The 18,968-nt window shown below is 34.4% G+C and overlaps 1 protein-coding gene across 1 annotated transcript in view; it reads left to right on the top strand.

The window, feature by feature from the left end:
• The window catches only part of MAN2A1 (mannosidase alpha class 2A member 1), a 107,144-nt gene that overhangs the window by 61,498 nt on the left and 26,678 nt on the right, over positions 1 to 18,968 (top strand). Inside the window, exons 13-16 of the mRNA XM_017812722.1 lie at positions 6,573 to 6,738; positions 8,584 to 8,814; positions 8,930 to 9,052; positions 16,237 to 16,351. Coding sequence (XP_017668211.1) covers positions 6,573 to 6,738; positions 8,584 to 8,814; positions 8,930 to 9,052; positions 16,237 to 16,351 — 635 coding nt within the window. The remainder of the gene's footprint in view (positions 1 to 6,572; positions 6,739 to 8,583; positions 8,815 to 8,929; positions 9,053 to 16,236; positions 16,352 to 18,968) is intronic.

The following is an 18,968-nucleotide window of genomic DNA, read 5'->3' as shown; positions in this document are numbered from 1 at the left end:
GGATGAAATCATGAGAACTTTTTTGCATTTCAGAAATAAATATTCATGTTACAGAGAGGGAAATACAGATAGTTTAAATACTGTCAGAGCCAAATTTTCTTTAAAACAAACAAAAAATAGTATGTTTGGAAAGTGGATTGGTCACATGATTTTCATGCATGAGGTTTTGAATTACTTTGTCCAAAACTTTCTCTGTTACATAACTTTCTTACTAATTGGATTTGGAATAGGAATCAGAAGTGTCTTGGAATGCTGTAAAACATACACTTTCTGAAGCTCAATTTAGTAACTGACAGAAGAGTTTTAGAAAAAAAGCATTAATCTGCTGTCTAGAAGAGTGTCACAATCACGAGCCTGCACAGTTGGCTTTTGATGAGTCTTGTTCCTAAAAGAATATTAAGAACAGAATATGGGTTGAAATGTTGGAAAATATCTGATTTCTGTATAACCAAAAAGTCAGTATGAACAGATAATATCCTGAACCCCTTATTAAAAAGGCAAAAATCATTAAAGTTGTATATATGGCATTTATTTTCAGAAAAATTGTTTTATAGGCTTTGTCAATCTTTAGTAGTTCATAGCAGAAAGGTACACAAAATGAATGAGTGGACCTGTACTTAAAAAGTCATGTTAATCATGCTTTTGACTGAGGAAGCCTCGAGTCTTATGTGAGGAACCGTAAGTGCTTTGAACAGAGATAGGTAGCTTGACATAACTTTTTTTTTACCTAGTATTTTGAGTATATTGGGAAAATATTCAGAGTTTTCCAGAATTGTTATGGTTAGGTTTGATTCAAAGTTTTTCCCCATGGACCTCTAAAGCAAGGAAAGAGCTTTTTAAATAACAGGAAAGGAATTTTTGTGGTCAAGTTATTTTTAGTTTTATTCTGTATTAAATAAATGAGGAAAATAAGTATGTACATGTTGTCTTGGGCTTCAGTGCAAGAATCATGAAAGTCTTCAGGGGAAGTTGTACATATTTGCAATGCATAGATAAATATCTGGTTTAAGTAGGTGGTTGTTCTTTTCGTTCCATATACCTCCATCCTCAAAGACATGGACCACCCAGGGCTTGTGTGTGTCAATTCATAGCATTTTTTTAGAATTCTGTATTTCTTGGACTTTTTTGTTTGGTTTTTTTTTAAGCTTCAAAACATACATTAGAAGTCACATAATTCAGATTTTTTAATGGTATTTTTGGAAGCTATCATGGCAAGCAGTGCTTTATGCAGTTTAAATACTAAGCCCTAGTTTCTTTCCACCTTATACACATCATTGTTTGGTAATTAAATGTTGCTACTTATTAACTCTTCTCACATCTTTCAAAGTAATTTTTCTTGCAATTTTAAGATATGAAACAGTTTTGATTTTCTCTTTATCATCCTAGTGAGATGATTTTTTTTTTTTTAGAGAATCTCAGTTTTGCTTAGAGTTCTAAAGTCTTAGTCTATCAAAGTCCATCTACTGCCAAGATCTCAGAATACATTTTTAGCTGAATTCTGATTTCTAACCCACCAGTTATTCTGGTGATCTTTAACATATGTAGTTACTTAATTCCTTTTCTCTATAGCTTAAAGCATTTTAATGTGTTTTCGTTACTGCTCCTCTTGATATTTCAGAATTTATGTGCGTTTGTTAGTTTTCTTTCATTCTTCAGTAGAAGGCCTTTGATATACTATATCATTTTGCTTCATGGCTTGTACCTTTTCTCAGTTTTGGGTGTACTTGTTGCATTTTTTTTTTCACCACTCAATGTGTTTTAACTTAGCCTCTATAGGAGAAGAGTGAAAGAAACTAGCTTTGTAGATCTTGTTCTTGTAACTTTTTGCATTAAAATTGTGCATGTGGGTGTAGGGAACTGATTATAATGAAACTATTTATAATGTGAAATTTTCCAATCTGTCTTAGAGGGTTTGTCAGAGAAATTTTAGTAAACCTGGTCAGTCTGAGCTTTGAATTGGTTTTCAAAGCTTATTTGAATAAAGATCCTCTGCTGAGCAATGAAAGCTGTTGTCTTAAGCTGTAGTGAATCCAAGTGTATGGAAGAGGTGGTCTGAATAAGCCTTTGTCACTGATGACCCTCTGACTTTTACTAGTAGTGAGTTGTAGTTTCTTGCATTAGTTGAATGCCTCCCTTGTGAAGGCAGCATTGAATGGACTTTAAAAGAAAATGGTAATTTAGTGTTACTGGTAAATGTTTATATCAATATATGTGTCCATATATTGATGCACATGAGTGAAACAGAAAACAACAATCTTTTAAAATAGTGAAACTTTTCAGTTTAAGAAAAAATATTCTTTTAGGAGGCAAAGATTAAAGTTGTTAGAGATCTGAATCATCTTTATTAGTATTTTTGCCTGTAAATAAAGGTACACCGGTTTACATGTTTTCTTGATATTTTAATAATGAAAGTATTTGAAATAAGAATGGGGAGTGGCTGTTTCTTGCTCTGGCTAAAAATCTTCCACAGCAAGTTAAATCTTGTATTGCAGGAAAGAATAGTCAAAAATATTCTTTGATGCTTGAATGTGTGTATTTAATAGGGTTTATTAATGGTATATGGTAGGTTTTATCTAGGGAAAGTGGTCATGCTTGCATGACTAAGAGACACCTGTTCTGAGTTTGAGACACCCAAAAAAGTATGGGGTAAAAAAATTCAAAACAGATCTTTCCAAAAGTGTCTGAAAAACAAGTGTTAGGATTTGCTTCTCTGAAATTGCAAATATTTACGATTAATCCAGTTTAGGATTAAGAGCTGAAATCTGCACCCATTTCTCATTTTTTGATAGGCTGAGAGCAGTTAACTTGTGCTCCCTGTGCACAAATGAAATATGTGGTCTCTGTGAGTGAACTGGTCATGGTGTTATCTGTGGAAAGTTATATGATTGCCTTTTGTTTCAGTACATTTTATATTAAAATAGTTTCAGAATTCTTAGATTACTTGAATAAGTGAAAGAAATTATGGCTGACACTCGGCCATAATGGTGTTTCTAAAGTAAAATATTTCAGATAAAGTTTTTTTATATGAACTTTACCAATAAGCATTAAAACCCTGTCACTCTTTAACTGGATGAAAGATGTGAACTTTAATAGTTTCCTTGGTGCTATTGCCAAGGACCAGTGATCTGAATAATGTAAGGAAAATATTTGCTTGCTGCTTCTGAAAGACAGTAATATTAATGGTTTTGCCTTAAAATATGGGATAGAAAACCTTTAATTATTATCAGTAATGCTTCTACATGTAATGTAACTGTAATGCATTAAGCAGTTTTGCTCAACTTTTTTGTATGACATTGTTTGCAATGATACGGCTTGAGTGAAGTGTAGCTCTTTTGTTTCATATAAAATTTAAAATTGTTACAATGGGATGTTATTTAAGGGTGAGAGTTGAATGGTGCTTTGGAAGAAAAGTGTTTTAATTACATTAGACAGTGCTTTTGCATATGCACAGTAATTACATCTTACTTAGTATAAATACTTCAGTTTTGCTGGAATATCATCTCAAAAAAAAATATTAGCATCTAGGCAAAATGCTTGCATTTCAACTGATGAAAATCTACCCTGTCATTAGTAGCTTCATCTCACTGCCTTATTATTCTCTACACACATAATGCATTGATTCAAGAAGGTATAAAATGTATATATCTTGATATAACAAGAGCTTTGTTTTATCCAAATTAAAAAAAAATAGTCTGGTGAAATATAATAATAATATGGCAGTTCCTAAGGTCTTTTGTCATGGGTAAATTTGTCATGCGACTAATTAAAGTTGTGAAACATGTTTATATCTGTGGGAAGGTGAACAAAGTTCCTGGAAATATTTTTGCACTAATATGTTTTTGCTTGGCAGATAATTTAAATTTAATGAGGATGTGTAGCATTATTGAAAATTTATTATATGCATAGGCTCACATTTTACTTGGAGGCATAAGAATTGAGGAATTCCATTGTATAAACAAACTGAATAAATAAAATATTTTTGTAATGTCTGCTGATAGGTGAGAATTAGGATTTATTTTGAGCTTTGGGATTGGATAATCTCTTAATCTGTATTGTTCCTGACAGAGTTCTTACCTTCTTCTTTGAAGGAATATGAGAAATTCTTAAAAAGTATTTTATTAATTCTATTTTTTTCTGTTACTACTTTCTAATGGGTGAGACTGAGACCAGTGTTGGTTTAGTTAGGTTTTGATTCCACAAATGTTGTTTAAAAAACAAAACAAATGAAACAAAAAAATCATTAACATTAACCAAAACATTTAATTTGAAATCTTATCCCAAAAGAACGGTAATCCCAATTAAGGAGAAGTGTAAAATAACCTACCCAAGTCTTGGAGAGGCTCTAAGAAAGTCTTGGACTTTCTTAAAGACTCCAAAAGCTGACCAAGAATATGGTTAACTGTTACATTGTCTGGTAATGTAGGAGTCTTCAACATGAAACAGGGTAAAAGAGAACATCCCAAAGCATTTCTTTGTTGTGACCACAAATATACATTGAAGTTTGTTGTTATGCATAGAAGTCATGATTTAACAATACTTCAGCACAGGTATCTAAAGAGTTGAAAGGAAACTGTGTTTGGCAGGTAATCCAAAGGTTCTTGATATAAAAGGTAATATAGCCTCTGATTTTTGTTGATTCAGCTAATGAGAAGTTGGAGTTTACCTTTCATTTCCTGCTGATTATGAGATAATAGGGTAGCAGTGAAGTGCTGTGGAATTTACCAGTCAAAGTCTGACACTGGAAAAAAGAGGAAGCCAGTGAAAAGATAAGGGGAAAACAATAGCCTCCTTAGGATTCTGCATATCTGTAGAGCAAAACTGCATTTGTTAAAATTAGTGTTGCAAAAAAAAAATCAAAGAACAGGATGAAAAAAGAGTAGTTGAGAATTTTCAGCACTATGGAGAAAAAGGAAGGATTTTCCTTGTTTGTCTGTATTACATTCTTGGTATAGTGGTAGATTAACTTAAGTCTGATGTTACAGCATAACTGTGTAGAAGTCCTCAGTCTCACAATAAGGAGGAGTTAGATGTGTGTTTCCTTATTACCTCGAAGCAGTTTGCTGCTGTCTCTCAGCCCTGAAGTTTTATTTTTTCCTTATTTCCAAAGTGTCATCTCAGCAGTTTTGTCCACTGCTTGCCAAAGTTTATGGTGCCAGGGAGAACTTACTGTCCTCTGGCATGTGTGTAGAAAGAGCGCTACCCTCAGTCTCTACAGAGCTAATGTTGGAAAAGAGAAAAGATTAAAGGGTTTAGCTATGTAAGTAACTTGTTCACAGGACCTTAGTTGTGCTGTAGTGCCAGTGAATAATGGAGCACAGAGCAACTAAATATTCAGGTAAGGAACCTGGAAGAGTTACAGTCAGAATGTGAGATTATGGGAAGAGGTTCAAGGTACAGGTGATCTTTAAGTCAAAAACCTGAGTGACAAATTTGTAGTTTGGGTGGAAGGAGACAATGATAGGTGAAGTGGTTTGATCTGGGAAGGGGGTAATTAAATTTGAAGGGAAAGAAAACCACAGACTGAACCCTGAGGTATCTGCGTAGGAAATGGAGCAGAGAGTGCTGAGGAGAATCTACTCAGGAGAAATGTTAAAGGAGTGATTTGATAAATAAGAAATGGGTAGTGTGGAAACTGTTGAAAGATACTCATGGAGGAGTAAATTGTGCTTTACAGTGGGGAGGATCAAGAAGATAGAAGATAGAATTTTTGTTCTTTATTTAAAGGATGACATGAATAGAGGGAAACTTCAGGGAACAGTTGTAAATAGTGCATCCTTTGAGCTTGTCAATGAAAAGACATGAAGCACAATGATAGTCCTACAGGTGTGTGAGGCACAAATGTTCTGGTATAATTTCATTTTTCTATACTTACAATTTATGAACCTGTAATAATAATTAAAAAAAATAGGCAAATAAAGTCTATTTGGCTCAGGACTGGTTCTTTTAGTTAATAATATAATCTGCATTCAAATGAAAGAAAAGGCATAAGATTACATTAAAAAATAGTTATTCCATATACACCTGTGAAGATATGCAAACAGTTGCCATAATGAATGTTGGTAAATCATAATTTAAATAATTTTGTACTTTCCTTTAGAGCAGAGACAAACTACCTCCTTTAATGAATATATGTCACATATATATATGTACAGCAGGTTTTGTTCATTATTTCATCGTTTCTAAACTGTGTTAAAGGGGCGGCAGTTGTGGATGAGAATTGAATAGTTCAGCCTGAAAAATAAATTTAAAATGCCCTTAAATATCTCGATTGTGCTTGCAACTGTAATAGAAATTCTTTAGTAATTAACAGGATAAATTAATGTATTTTTTGGTAAGGTATATTCAAAATTTCTTGCGGAAGTACTAGCATTAAGAAAAGAAGACCTGCAGAGAATTGATGTTTAATATCCATTGTTTCCTGGCTATGTTTTGTATATTTATTTGTTGTGGTATGTACCTGTTGTTCTAATGTTGGTTTAATGCTCTGTATGTAAAATATATGTGCAGTAATACTAAACCTGAAGGAGGAAACTTGGTTGCCAAGAGATAATTTAGTAAATATGTTTTTTCAGATACCTTTTGATATATAATCCCACGGAACAAGAGCGCTTTTCAGTGGTTTCAGTCCATGTGAATTCACCCAAAGTTAAATTATTGTCTCCAATGGGAAAACCGGTTACTGTCCAGATTAGTGCTGTGTGGGATGGAGCAACTACAGTATCACATGAAGCATATCAGGTACACTACTTCAAGTAAAAACCATTAAAGTATTTTTGACAGATATTGTAGCTTCATAGTTGAAGAAAATGAAAACCGTACTTTATGTATTCACAATTCTATCTTCTGTAGACCATTCAGTTGTTTTAAGCAAAAAAAAAAAAAAATAGAAAACATACAAGGATTCAGCATTAATGTTTCTTAAAATGATGTTAGTAAACTTTTGTGATATGATGTATTACATTTAAAGGATGAGTTTCAGCTGCATGAACAGAAAATACTTAATGTATGTCTTTTCCCTTAACTCTCTAAAGCTGATTCTTTCTTCAAGTGATGGTCTATACACACAGTCACACAATCTTACGTTCTCAAGCACTCCAGCTGGAAGGTCTTGTAAGGGCAATGACTTAAGCATTTAGATTCAGATTTTTTTTCTCTCTTCCAGATACTTGAGCTAGATGTATATCTTTGAGTCCACCCTTTGGATTTTTTCTGAAGCAAAGATTCTGAGAATTTTTGAATCATATGTCATTATAGAAGATTGTCCACATCAGAAATTTATTTCATTAAATTCCTAGTGATACAGTAGTGGTGTATTATTGTAATAGTACTTTATTACTTTCAGGCTTACATTCTGGTTCCTTTTGACATAAGAACTTCTTTCAGGATAATATTCCTGCAAAGATAATTTCATAAGTGTGTCTCAGTTGTGTCCCAAAGGAATAATTATTGGAGGTAAACCCAATTAAGTAGCTCGACCCCACACAGCCACTTGCTCACTGGTCCAGTGGGATGAGGGAGAGAATTGGATGGGTAATGGTGAGAAAACTTGTGGGCTGAGGTGAAGATGGTTCAATTGGTAAAGCAAAAGCTGTGCACACAAGAAAGTAAAGCAGGGAATTCATTCACTGTGTCTTGTGGGCAGCCATCCCCAGAAAAACAGGGCTCCATCATGCATAGCGGTGATTTGGGAAGGGCCATCATTCTGAACATCCCTCTTTTCCTCTTTCTTCCCACAGTTTTTATTGCTGAGTGTGGTACCACATGGCCTAGGGTATCCCTTTGGTCAGATAGGGTCAGTTGTCCTGTCTGTGTCCCCTCCAAGGTCCTTGTGCACCCCAGCCTGAGCAGCATGAGAAGCAGAAAGGACTGATGCTGCATAAGCACTGCTCAGCAGTAGCTAAAACATCCCTGTATTATCAGCGTGGTTAATACTAAAACCAGGCACTATATATCCTACTATGAAGAAATTTAAGTCTATCCCAGTCAAAACCAGCACAATAATTAACAGTCATTGTTTGAGGAAGAGGAAATAAAATTACTTATCTGGACCTCAAATTCTAAGCAAATTGCTTTGGAGATGTACCTGGCATATTACTCTTCTCTGCAGATTATAACTCTTAAATAACCAGAGACTGAAAATGAGGCACTTGCCTTGTATTTAGTTATTTAAATTTTTTGTATTTTTAAATGTAAATTTTAAACTTGTAAGTAAGATCTGTGTGCACTTGATCCAGTACACATGCATCTCCAATAAACAGCAAAGGTGCTCAGAACCACACATTACAGCTAACATTTTTTCTTAACAAGATTCAAAATTATTATTGCATTAATATAATGGTGATCTTGATGCTGGGCAAATTAGTGATGCAGATATTTTTGTTAATATTTTGTTAATTCTTCTTAGCATTCAGCTATTAATTTTGGAATGTCATTTGTAATTTCATAGTCATTTGTGTACTGTAGGAAATATTCAGCCATCCTAAAATTATTCAGGAAAAAAAAGAGTTTGCCTGAGCATAAATTTAGTGTAAACAGTTGTTATTTTACTATTTTTAGTAATGGCTTCTTATTTGCTCCCAACAGATCTCTTTTGTGGCACATCTACCACCTCTTGGGATTGGAGTTTACCAGCTTTCAGCGGATGAGAGTTCAGAAGCAGCCTTAGCTGACTATAATATATACATAAGGAATAGTAGGCAGGAGAAGGCAGACAGAATTTTCAAGATAAAAGAGATGGAGAACTCTGCAGATAATATAATCTTAGAAAATGCATACATGAAACTGTGGTTTTCGGGAATGTCTGGATTACTGGAGGTGTGTAGCATTTTGTTTCAAAACCCTATGTTTTACTTTTTTTGAGAATTTCTGTGCTTATTTGTGGGAAGTAAAGTGTGTCAACTATTTCAAACACGAATCTTTGTCCTTTTAGAAAATAAATACCAAAGAAGATGGTAAAAACCATCAAATGAAGGTGGAGTTTGCTTGGTATGGAACTACAAGTAACCGAGATAAAAGTGGAGCTTATCTCTTCTTACCAGATGGAGATGCCAAGGTAAACCTTCTGTTTGCAAAGAGATTATAATCTTGAAGTAACTTGAAGAATTCTGCAAATACAGATTGGAAGAGCTGTTTTTCTCAAAACTGAAATAAAAATTGTGTGGATAGACATAATGACATTAGTTATTGAAATGATTGGCAAGAGTCCATACTTTATAACCCTGGATCAGAGTAAAAATACAGTAGAAATCTGGAAATGCAAAAATATGGAGAATGTTTCTGATTCACCAAAAAAGTTGTTACCCTTGCAAGTAATCCAGTGAGATGTGACCATTATTCATACCATAAAAGAAGTCATCAACCATAAAAGAAGTCACTTTTTTTGGTGAAATTCATGCTGAGTAATTTCCGCTTCTTTATTTTTCTGATTTTTAATATTTTTTATTATGAATGAGGAGCTTCTGGTTCAGAGCACAGTACTTTTCAAGCTGATATTAGCATATTTAGTTTAGTACAGTAATTAAGAAACTGAGTCCCAATTGGTGAATGTAAAGACAGAGTAGGAGGCAACTGTTCTGATTTAGTTGCCTGGGGTTATCTGTATTTTTAGCTGTATAATTACTGAAGCTAGTCCTCTTACTTTTGAAACTGGAAATTCAGAAATGGCAGTGTTTTTACACTAACTTAATTACCATACAGAATCTACTATACCCCTTTTGGAACTGGAAAGGTGATATTTCAGAAAGCAAATGATAAAATAATGAACATTTATGAAGCTAGCTAGTTTGCGGCATATTTCTTCTGCTAAGTTTCTTCTGTGAAAACCTAAGTTGCATGCATAAGGGAAACTGGGAGTTCTATGTTTACTGCTTCAGGAAATATAGGCAAGAGTAATGATTCTAGGGTTTTTTAGCAGGGAAAGGTGTTAGGCTTCCTTTTATTTTTGTTTCCTGTTATATCTGTAAAGCAGTCTGCAAAGGACAAAACAGTTTCCTTTTCTTTTAGCAGTCTCTCCTAGAAGCACACATTTTGAGGTCTGTGAGTTGAGAGTTTTAAACTATTTCATAATTGTTTCTTCAGTTTCATAATTGTTTACTTCAGATATGTTAAACAGGGTTTACTTATTAATTTTACATGTCAGTGTTTTTGATCTGTGAATACCTGAAAAATATTGGTTATGGTTTTTAATTTTTACCTTTCACCTGCTGCATGGTCACACTAACTACTTTCATTATATATGATAATTCATCTTTTTCTTGTAAAAGCAATAATCACTAAATCTAGCAGTTATATAGTTTTAACTACACTAAGCTATTTGCTTTATAAAAATAGTCTGAAAAAATCTAGGTAGCAAAATGCTGTGGTTTAAATAGAAAAAGTCTGTCACATGTCTGCAAGCAGAGTTAGAAAAGAAAAATTAAATTAAAGTGCATTTTTAGTTAACATTAAAAAGGGTAGTGTTCAGCTTTTGTAACATTTTATGCAATAAAAATGAAATCACGATGCTCCTGAAAATTCTGCTTCATTAATATTATGCCTCACCATAAGGCTCATTTGGCTTGCATTTTAATAACACTAATTAAGTTGTCCCACTGGGAATAACAACATAATTCTATAGTAGTTTCTAAAACAGTTTAAACTAACACTTTCTGTCTGAAAAGAAACACCATCTGTTCAGGGTTCTCAGTGTGATATAGATTGACTAACATTTTCTCAATCCTTCTTTGAATTGGCAATAGGGTAGATTACAGGCAGCTTTCTTGATTTTTGACTAGGTGTTTTGTTTTTCTTTTTTTCCTGTCCCACTCGTGCTATGTATTACTGCAAAATTTGCAAAGAATTATTGTTATTTGTGTTGGATTATTTTCCTTTCGTATGAGTACAGTTATATCCTGTCTTTGCCTTCGTTAATTGGTTAATTTGTCATCTGATAAGTCTTTTGGTTTACTTTACTTTTAGTTCTGCAATGATCAGGAATTTTTTTTCTTCATTTTGTTTAATCATCTGTCTAACGCTAGTACTTATAGTGACATTTTGCTATTGGGTTCTTCTGCCAGTTTAATTTTGGAGACTCGGAGCTGTAATATGCTAGGTTTGCAGTTTAGAACAATAGACAGATACAATGCATTTCTGGTCATCAGTAGGCTGTTATAAGTGGTGGTCTGTGTAGTGTAATGTCCATGGATCTAAACCTTTCAGCACTTTCATTTGATTTATCATCCTCGTGGCTGACCTAAAACCAGCCTGATGTGCTGCAATGAGTGCATTCTTGCTAAGAAGTGGTTAGGCCTCTAGTATAAGCACTATCCTGGACATCAGCAGAGACCTGGGTTAGTGATAGTGATTTGCAGAGTATTAAATAGAAGCTACACAGAGCACTGGTATCTTTTTGTCGCTGCTCTTGAAAGAATTGCTGGACTTCAGGGTATATGACACCATGGAAAACATTGCCATTGGGGTTGTGGCACAGGGTCTTGTAATGGGATATTCTGACCCTGCTGTCTCCAAAGAGTGAAACTGTGAAACCAGTTCAGTAGCACTCTTAGACCAAGACACCAGTGCAAAGTCCAGAACACCGATACAGAGCAGGGACTCCATGCTGCAGCTCTAGAGGTGGGATAGTCCTCCTACTGTGCCTTTGTATTTTCTGCAAAATAGAGCAAAAGGAAAGCACCAGGGAAAAAGGCAGCATCTTAGTTTTTTTAACTGGCAGTGCTGCTTTACTCATTAACAGTGTTATCAAGGTTTGAAAGAAATAGATTTGCTTGGACCTCACAACAAATACAAACAAAAGCATCCCATCTATGAAGGAAAAATATGTTTTTATTTCTTGTGATTTTGTATATCTTTAGATGGGGGGGAAGAAAACAGTATTCAATAAACTTTGAAACAGTTAGATGTCTAGATTTTCTTCTATGTATTCAAGACAATATGTGATGACTTTTTACGAGCCCTTTTAATATCCGTAGGGAATAGAGAAAAGCAGATTTTTTTTCCAAAGAGTCAGAGGCTAAATGCTTGTGGGATCAGTGTGAGTAGTTGATTTTTTTGTTTCACAAATAATTTTTTCAGTATCAAAGTGATGGTTTTTTTGTAGACACAGGAAATTTTGATTCTCCCTCAGGCAGCTAGGTGTACGATTCTGCGTATGTACTAGCTCCCACAGGTACTTATGTACTAACAGATTATATAAGAAAAGAGATCTTTTTTTTTCCCTGCAGGATTTCTAGTGCTAGAGTTAAAATACATGTGATTAGGCCAATCTAATCTCAAATCCTGCCAAATGAAAGGTAATCTGCTATTGAGAAGCAACTATTCTGGAAGGCTTTGTCTTGAGTTCTTTTTTAAAATCTCAGACCTATTGAGAGCAATTCACCTGTGTTGGAAAACTTTCCCCTGGGCATAGTTTGACATCCACATCAACAGAAATTTCCTGGCCACACTAAGAGGGTTAGTAGTGCTTTACTTGACTACAAGGGGAATGGCTTACTGCCCATGCTTCATACTTTCAGGCTGCAATATGCCATGCTATCTTCTGTACAAGCCAGTAAATCTTTAGGTGAAGGTATCTCTCCAGTTATCTCCACCCTCTAGAACTTGCTTTGATTATTTTAAGACATCCTAGGAAACCATGGGGTATTATTTTACTCTAAGTATTCTGTGTTAAAATTTCTAGCTTCCTACTCCCCAGTCCTCCTGCCCACTTTCTTTTAAAGGAAGGTTGTTGTATTTTTCTTGAATATGAGTACAGAAAAATGGTTTCTGGACCCTTTGACCCATATTTCTGTTATCCTGTTTCTGAAAAATACTGCTTTCCAGACACAACAAAACCTACTTCAGCAGGTTGCTGAGTCTTGTGCAATGAATTTCATTCCAGTGGAGCTGAGTGGAACAGATTTTGTAACAATTATTTTAACTCTGTAGAATGTGAAGTCCTGAGACCAACAATTGGATATGAGACCAAAATATTTTTATTCCTAATTTAAGGTGTGACTAATTACGATTCCTTCGTGCTGGAAGGTCTGTTAGTCCAAGGTCATTTTGAAAGCAGACTTAAAACTGAATTCAGACTGGGGCTTTGTCAAGTCGGTTTTGCAAATAAGTGTTGTTGTTTGTTCTTTCCACATTTTCATGTCAAAAGTACCTTTGTGGTTCAGGTCCAGGACGAGGATCATTTCACAGGCCTGTGCATCTCTCCAAGGATCTTTACAATGATATGAGAATAATTGCACATTCAATGCATAAAGATGTTTTCCTGCTTAAAAGCCTGATTCATTGAAGTGTTTTTGGTGAGGCAAACCTGGGCAATTATCTCTTTATAGTATGTCTCCTGGTTACTATCAACAAATCACTTTCAGGATTAGTGCTTTTCTAACCACTAAATATGAATTAGGAGAGTTTCCTGTTCTGTCAGTACCATATTTTTCCTTCATTTTTCCTGTTCGCCCAACAATCAGGAAACATCAGTCATCCTTCAGAACTTGAGTATACATCATCTTGCCACTCTTTGTATCAGTAAGAAGTTGTCTGTAAATCATTTTCCTCCTTTGTGCCTTTTCCTAGCACTGTGTCTGAATTAGGGGCTTGCAAACTGGTTTTGATACATTTCTCTCAATGCATGTGCTAGTGAAATTATGAATTATTATTTTTAAAAAATCATTAGTTTCAGGCAGTATCTGCAAAATTACAATTCCTTTTCTATCAACTCATCTTTCTGTATAGTTCAGAATGGTGTGAGTGGTTACCTTATCTTCAGAAGAGAAACTGATTTGGCTACCTGTGCAGTCTTGAGACTCTTTTGTGTGAACTTAGTGTTTGTGGCAATAGCCCAGAATCCAAGAGCTGTTAAATCCATCTAATTTCAGCTTTCTTTGTATTTTAATAGCTGTTGTCAATTTCACCATCATGTTTTGTACTAAAAAGCTCAATGGAAAAGAGTTCCTTTAAGTGATGTTTTCATTTTGTTTTGTGGAGTGGGGTTTTTTTGTTTATTTTCGTTTGGTTTTTGGTTTGTTTGGATTGGTTTTTTCAATGTTCAGTTTTGGAAATTACTTCAGGTAGTTTTTTCTACTAAGTGCACAGCCTTTTATATTCCTTTGTTACTTGTCTAGCACCTCTCCATTTTGCTGGTTGGCTCCATTGAGAGTCCTAGTGAGAAATGTTCGTGCAAACAACAGAAATAATACCATAAGATGTTTGAGTAAGTAACATTCTCCTAAGTAAATTGCTAAGAGTATTTGCTTGTCCTGAAGACCTCAGCTTTCTCAGTTCATTGTCTGGGAATTCCTTTAGTTGATGTTTCAGTCCATCATTGCTAACTTGAGTATCTTCGTGTTGCAGGTAGAATTTTGAAGGGTTTGATTATTCCAACTTCTGGTCAGTAATTCCGTTCCTCTGTGGGATTTTTAACTTCCAGGAGCATGTAGTCAGAGATTAAATGAGTTTGTCTTCTCTACCTATGTGTGATAGAAAAGGAGATAGCACCTCTTCTGCCAAAAGGGGAAAATTCAGTCTACAGTTACAGATCTTGACAGTTTTTCATGGAAATAAGAGAACCCAAAAGCCAGCTCAAATTCTAACCTAAGATCTGGTCTTCAAATTCCCTTTATCTCAACATATTAGTTCATCTGGCCTATGTGCCCTCTGAATACCATACTCCTCCTGTATTTCTCAGCTAGCAAATTGATTTTTCATAATAGATAACATTTGTCTGTCTTGTTGACAAGATGAGACCCCATGGAAGTATTTAATAATTTTTTCATGTAGACTATCAAGAACTCCAAAACACTCTTTTGGAGTTTGTATTGATGAACTGAGTAAGGTGGTCAGTAGAAAAAAAGCATCTCCCTAAACCAAACCATCTTATCAAAGTGTAAGCAACTATAATTCCTCTTTCAAACTCCTGAACAAAGTATTCCTGTAGTTCATAGTTACAGAGTTGTTTCTTGGAGCGCTGGCAAAGCTTTTATTAAACAGTATTCTGTCTGAAGATCTAAGAGTATGTATGTGAATAGAAAAGGCAAGCTTTTAGTCTCTGAAAGTCTCTTTCATTTCTTCTTTTATACAATACATCCTGAAATCTTCTCTGTAAATATACATACAGGTATATGCTCAAAGAATATTGGACGATATTTACCTGTACTTGTTCTTCTCTAACATGTGTCTGTATATATGTAAGCTTGATTTCCACCCTTCCTCAAGATACATTTGATCTTTGGTTTTGTTGCTTGAAGAAAGACTGTGATCTGTCCTTATGACATTGGTACATACAGAAGGAAGACAGTCACGCTCTGAGAGCTTTCTGCTTAGATCTCTCTGCATAACATGCTTTTCAAGAATTTGGGATGGGTTTTTTTTGAGTGAAGTCTTTATTTATAGCTGTTTCCTTATAATAGTAGTTGCATGTGTTGTATTTTCAGTTTTGACATTGTACACACTCAATATTCAACCCTTTTTTTACCTTTGCAGTCACCCATCTATTTCCCACTGGCGTATACAGTTTAGTTGGAATCAACCGTTTTTAAAAAATGTCATTATTTGCCTAGTCAAGACCCAGAATATCCTGATTACCTGGAAAAACAATTTTCTTCATGTCTTTGATTTGACTATATGCAAAATTTGTCCTATTCTTTGGGATGCATTAGTAATAAGCCACAGTCCTCATTGACATTCCTTAATGATTCCCAGCCCTACCCTGCATTCCAAGGAGCTCCACTGGCACCTGTAGCTGCTTCTGACAAAAGCTTTCTCTTTCAAAAGGATATGCAAATTGATCCATAAGACAGGGTAGAGGCAGCTTTCCTTGTGCAGGGTGTTCCACTGATAGAGTAAACTGTTAGCCATTATGGAAGTATAGTAATTGATTACAGGTTAGCAATTAAGATTTTGATAGCCAAAAAGCTCAACCCAGATGTATGCAATATTAATACCTTAGTGTGTTTGTCTGTAGACCTTTTATCCATTAATCCTCACAAAATACCTGTGAAATATGTAATGAGACAGCCTAATTTCAGCTAAAGAAAAAGTGAGACTCTAAGGAGAAATTGCTGAATTTGAAATTGGGAGTAATCTTTTGATTTTAAACTTATAGACTAGACTTAGACATAGAACAGTAAAAAATAAAAAATGTGTAAAAAATAAAATACTATTTAATATTTATTAAATACTTTGATTTATTGACACTACATTTATGCAAAACTTCCAGAATACTTACTCTGACTTTCTCTTTTCTTTTTGTAGCCTTACATTTTTACAGATCCACCTACCATAAGAGTTGCTCATGGAAGGATTTTCTCAGAAGTTGTTTGTTTTTTTCACCATGTGACACATACCATGCGCCTATATAAAGTCCAGGGTAAGAGTTGTGAAATTCTGTCTCTCTTGGCAGTTATTTTTCATCACTACAGTCTCGGATGCCTTTTTAATGTTTAAGTGCACTTCTGAACTAGTGTAAAATTCATCAAACTGAACTCTTTATGGGTTGAGTGCATCATGATTGCTCTCTGAGTATCATGGTAGTCATTAAGTCATGGTATACTTAAACTCAACAGATTTGTTGGAGGTACCTCTCCAAACTTTACTGAGTCATCTGAATGCTGTAAGTAACTGTAAATTTTGACAATGAGGGAAAAAATAGAAATATCTTGGAGATAATGTGGTTTCTTTCATAGTTTCAAGCTTCCTGACTGAGGTACAACAATATCTTCTCTAAAGTTGCAAAGACTATAAGGGTGAATATTAGTGGCATTAGTAGAGAAGTGTAGTTTATTTCACAACTGTAGGCTTTAGTTATCTGTGAGCTTCCTCTGTTATGTCCTTCATCTGCCTGGAGGAGCTTATGACAGAGTTGACTGTGTCTGCCGAGTGGCACCAGCACCAAATATCAACTTATTTGCTCTTAGGACATAACATTGTATCAGTTTTGCTTGCTTTTTCTTCAGTAATGCTTTTGGTTTTTTGTTTCTCTGCTGTTCAGGTGCTGATTTCCAAGAACATTCTAGGTAAAGAGTAATTTTGGAAAGTCTATACTGTTCCAAACTTGATTAAATTGGCCAGTTAAAAATATAAAAGAGGGAGGAAATCATAGTGCAATTGAATACATTTATTTTCCTCTAGAATGTTAGCATGCTTAAGTGTATCTTTCTGTAATTGAGAAACATGCATTTTCCATTGTTCATCTGTTTGTATTTACTGGAATAAAGAAGCACTGGTTGATGTTTTCAACACTGGAAGGAACTTACAAATGTTTTGTATTAGCATTACTTTTACCATAGGTGTCAAAAGTGTCTTTGTGGTTTTTAAAATCTTATTTATAGTATTTAATTATTTTTCCTAAACACCTTCAAAACCAAATAATGATGCTATAAGTACTTTGAAAGCCTTCCTTGCTCTTTTCCTTCTTTCTCTTAGATTTCAAAAATGGTATTGACATCATCTGTTGATGATGATCTGTTTATCTTTCTTTGTGAGTGTACTCTCTTGTTTTTTCTTTTCTTTTTCTTTCCTGAGAAATTCTAATTCATCGCAATGTTTCAGTACTTACACAATTAGATATTCAGTCACACGGTGAAGTCCTGTACCATGCGTACAGCTTTTGAAAGGAAAAATGATGCAAAATGTATTTTATGTATTTTCTGTTCACTTTTTGGCATGTTTTCATTTTGATTTCTTCATGCGAAGTTTTCTTTTTCAAAATTTAAAATTTAATAACTTTGCATCATTGTTTTGCTGGAGTCTGTTTCCTGGGCTTTGTAAGGAAAGTTATTTATATAGCATTATTTCAATTAAAATGAGATATTTTGAAGCCTTACTAAGTAGGTACAATAACAAAGTATGTGGAAAGAAATCAATAGCTGTATATGCATAAACATACATTTTATTTTTAAATAAAGACTTGGTGTCCTGTTGTAACCTACGCTGCTTGCCATGGGGGAGCAAGCCTGATTGTGTGGCTAATCCAACTGTTGGACAATACTTCTGAGTCCTACAGCTTCTTCAGCAATTTTGGTAAAACACTGCTTTTACCATTTTTGGCTTTAGAAATCTGTTATTTTGAGCAGAAAATACTCTGCATTGACAACTCCGTTCAGTAATTGACAATTGACTGATTTTTAATTTCTGCTGCCATTGGCATCTAGTTTTAATATCAACATGATTTTGTTGTTTCTTTTAATCAGAAGTTTATGTTTTATTATCTTCATAATTGTAGTTTTGTGTTAATTCAAATTATGTAGTAGTAAAAGACTGAAAGTAATTTTGAATCTGGTAATTTAAAAATTCTAAGCTAAACTACTTTATCCTTATGCAATGTCCTCATACTTTTATAGTCCTGCTTTAAATAGTTGGAAAATCTATGACTAAGAACATAAAAGTGGAGCCTATAAATCTACTTCTTCCAGACTAGGTTTGGGAAAATAGAAGTAATTACCTAAACTGAATGTTTTTCATTTAGCACTATATTGTAATAGCCATTGGTAAATGTTAACAATTTAACAGTTGCTGGTACTACTGCAGGTGACATTCAGATTTTAAAGCAGATGAGATAAAAAATACATATCTCTGTTCTGCTTGGTGGAATTCTTTTCACAATTGTTAGTCCCATTAGATTACGGAAAGGATGGAAGTGATCAGGCTGAATGATGGTACAATTCCGCTCCAAACTGTGTCTTGAACTGTTTGAAAAGGTCAGGCTATTATTAAAGGTATTTAATTTTCAGTACTAGGCACTGTAGAAAAAAATAATCCCACTGAACAATTTTTTGGCATTTTCAGATACCTAATCCTTCTTTTAATGAATAGGAATCTTTCCCCTGTCAACAAAGTTTTGTGTCCTGGTTGTGGTCATATCAGCACAGTTTCTTAATTCACTGTCCTAAAGAAAGATTCTCCCTCTCATGGTTAAAACAGTTGTTCACAGTTTCATGCTCAGGCAAACAGTTCTACCAAGAGAAGTAGGTAACTTCGTTCTTGTC

Source organism: Lepidothrix coronata, unplaced genomic scaffold (genome assembly GCF_001604755.1).
Source record: "Lepidothrix coronata isolate B3197 unplaced genomic scaffold, Lepidothrix_coronata-1.0 Scaffold37, whole genome shotgun sequence".
Taxonomy (NCBI): Eukaryota; Metazoa; Chordata; class Aves; order Passeriformes; family Pipridae; genus Lepidothrix; species Lepidothrix coronata.
This window is presented reverse-complemented; position numbering and strand designations above follow the sequence as displayed.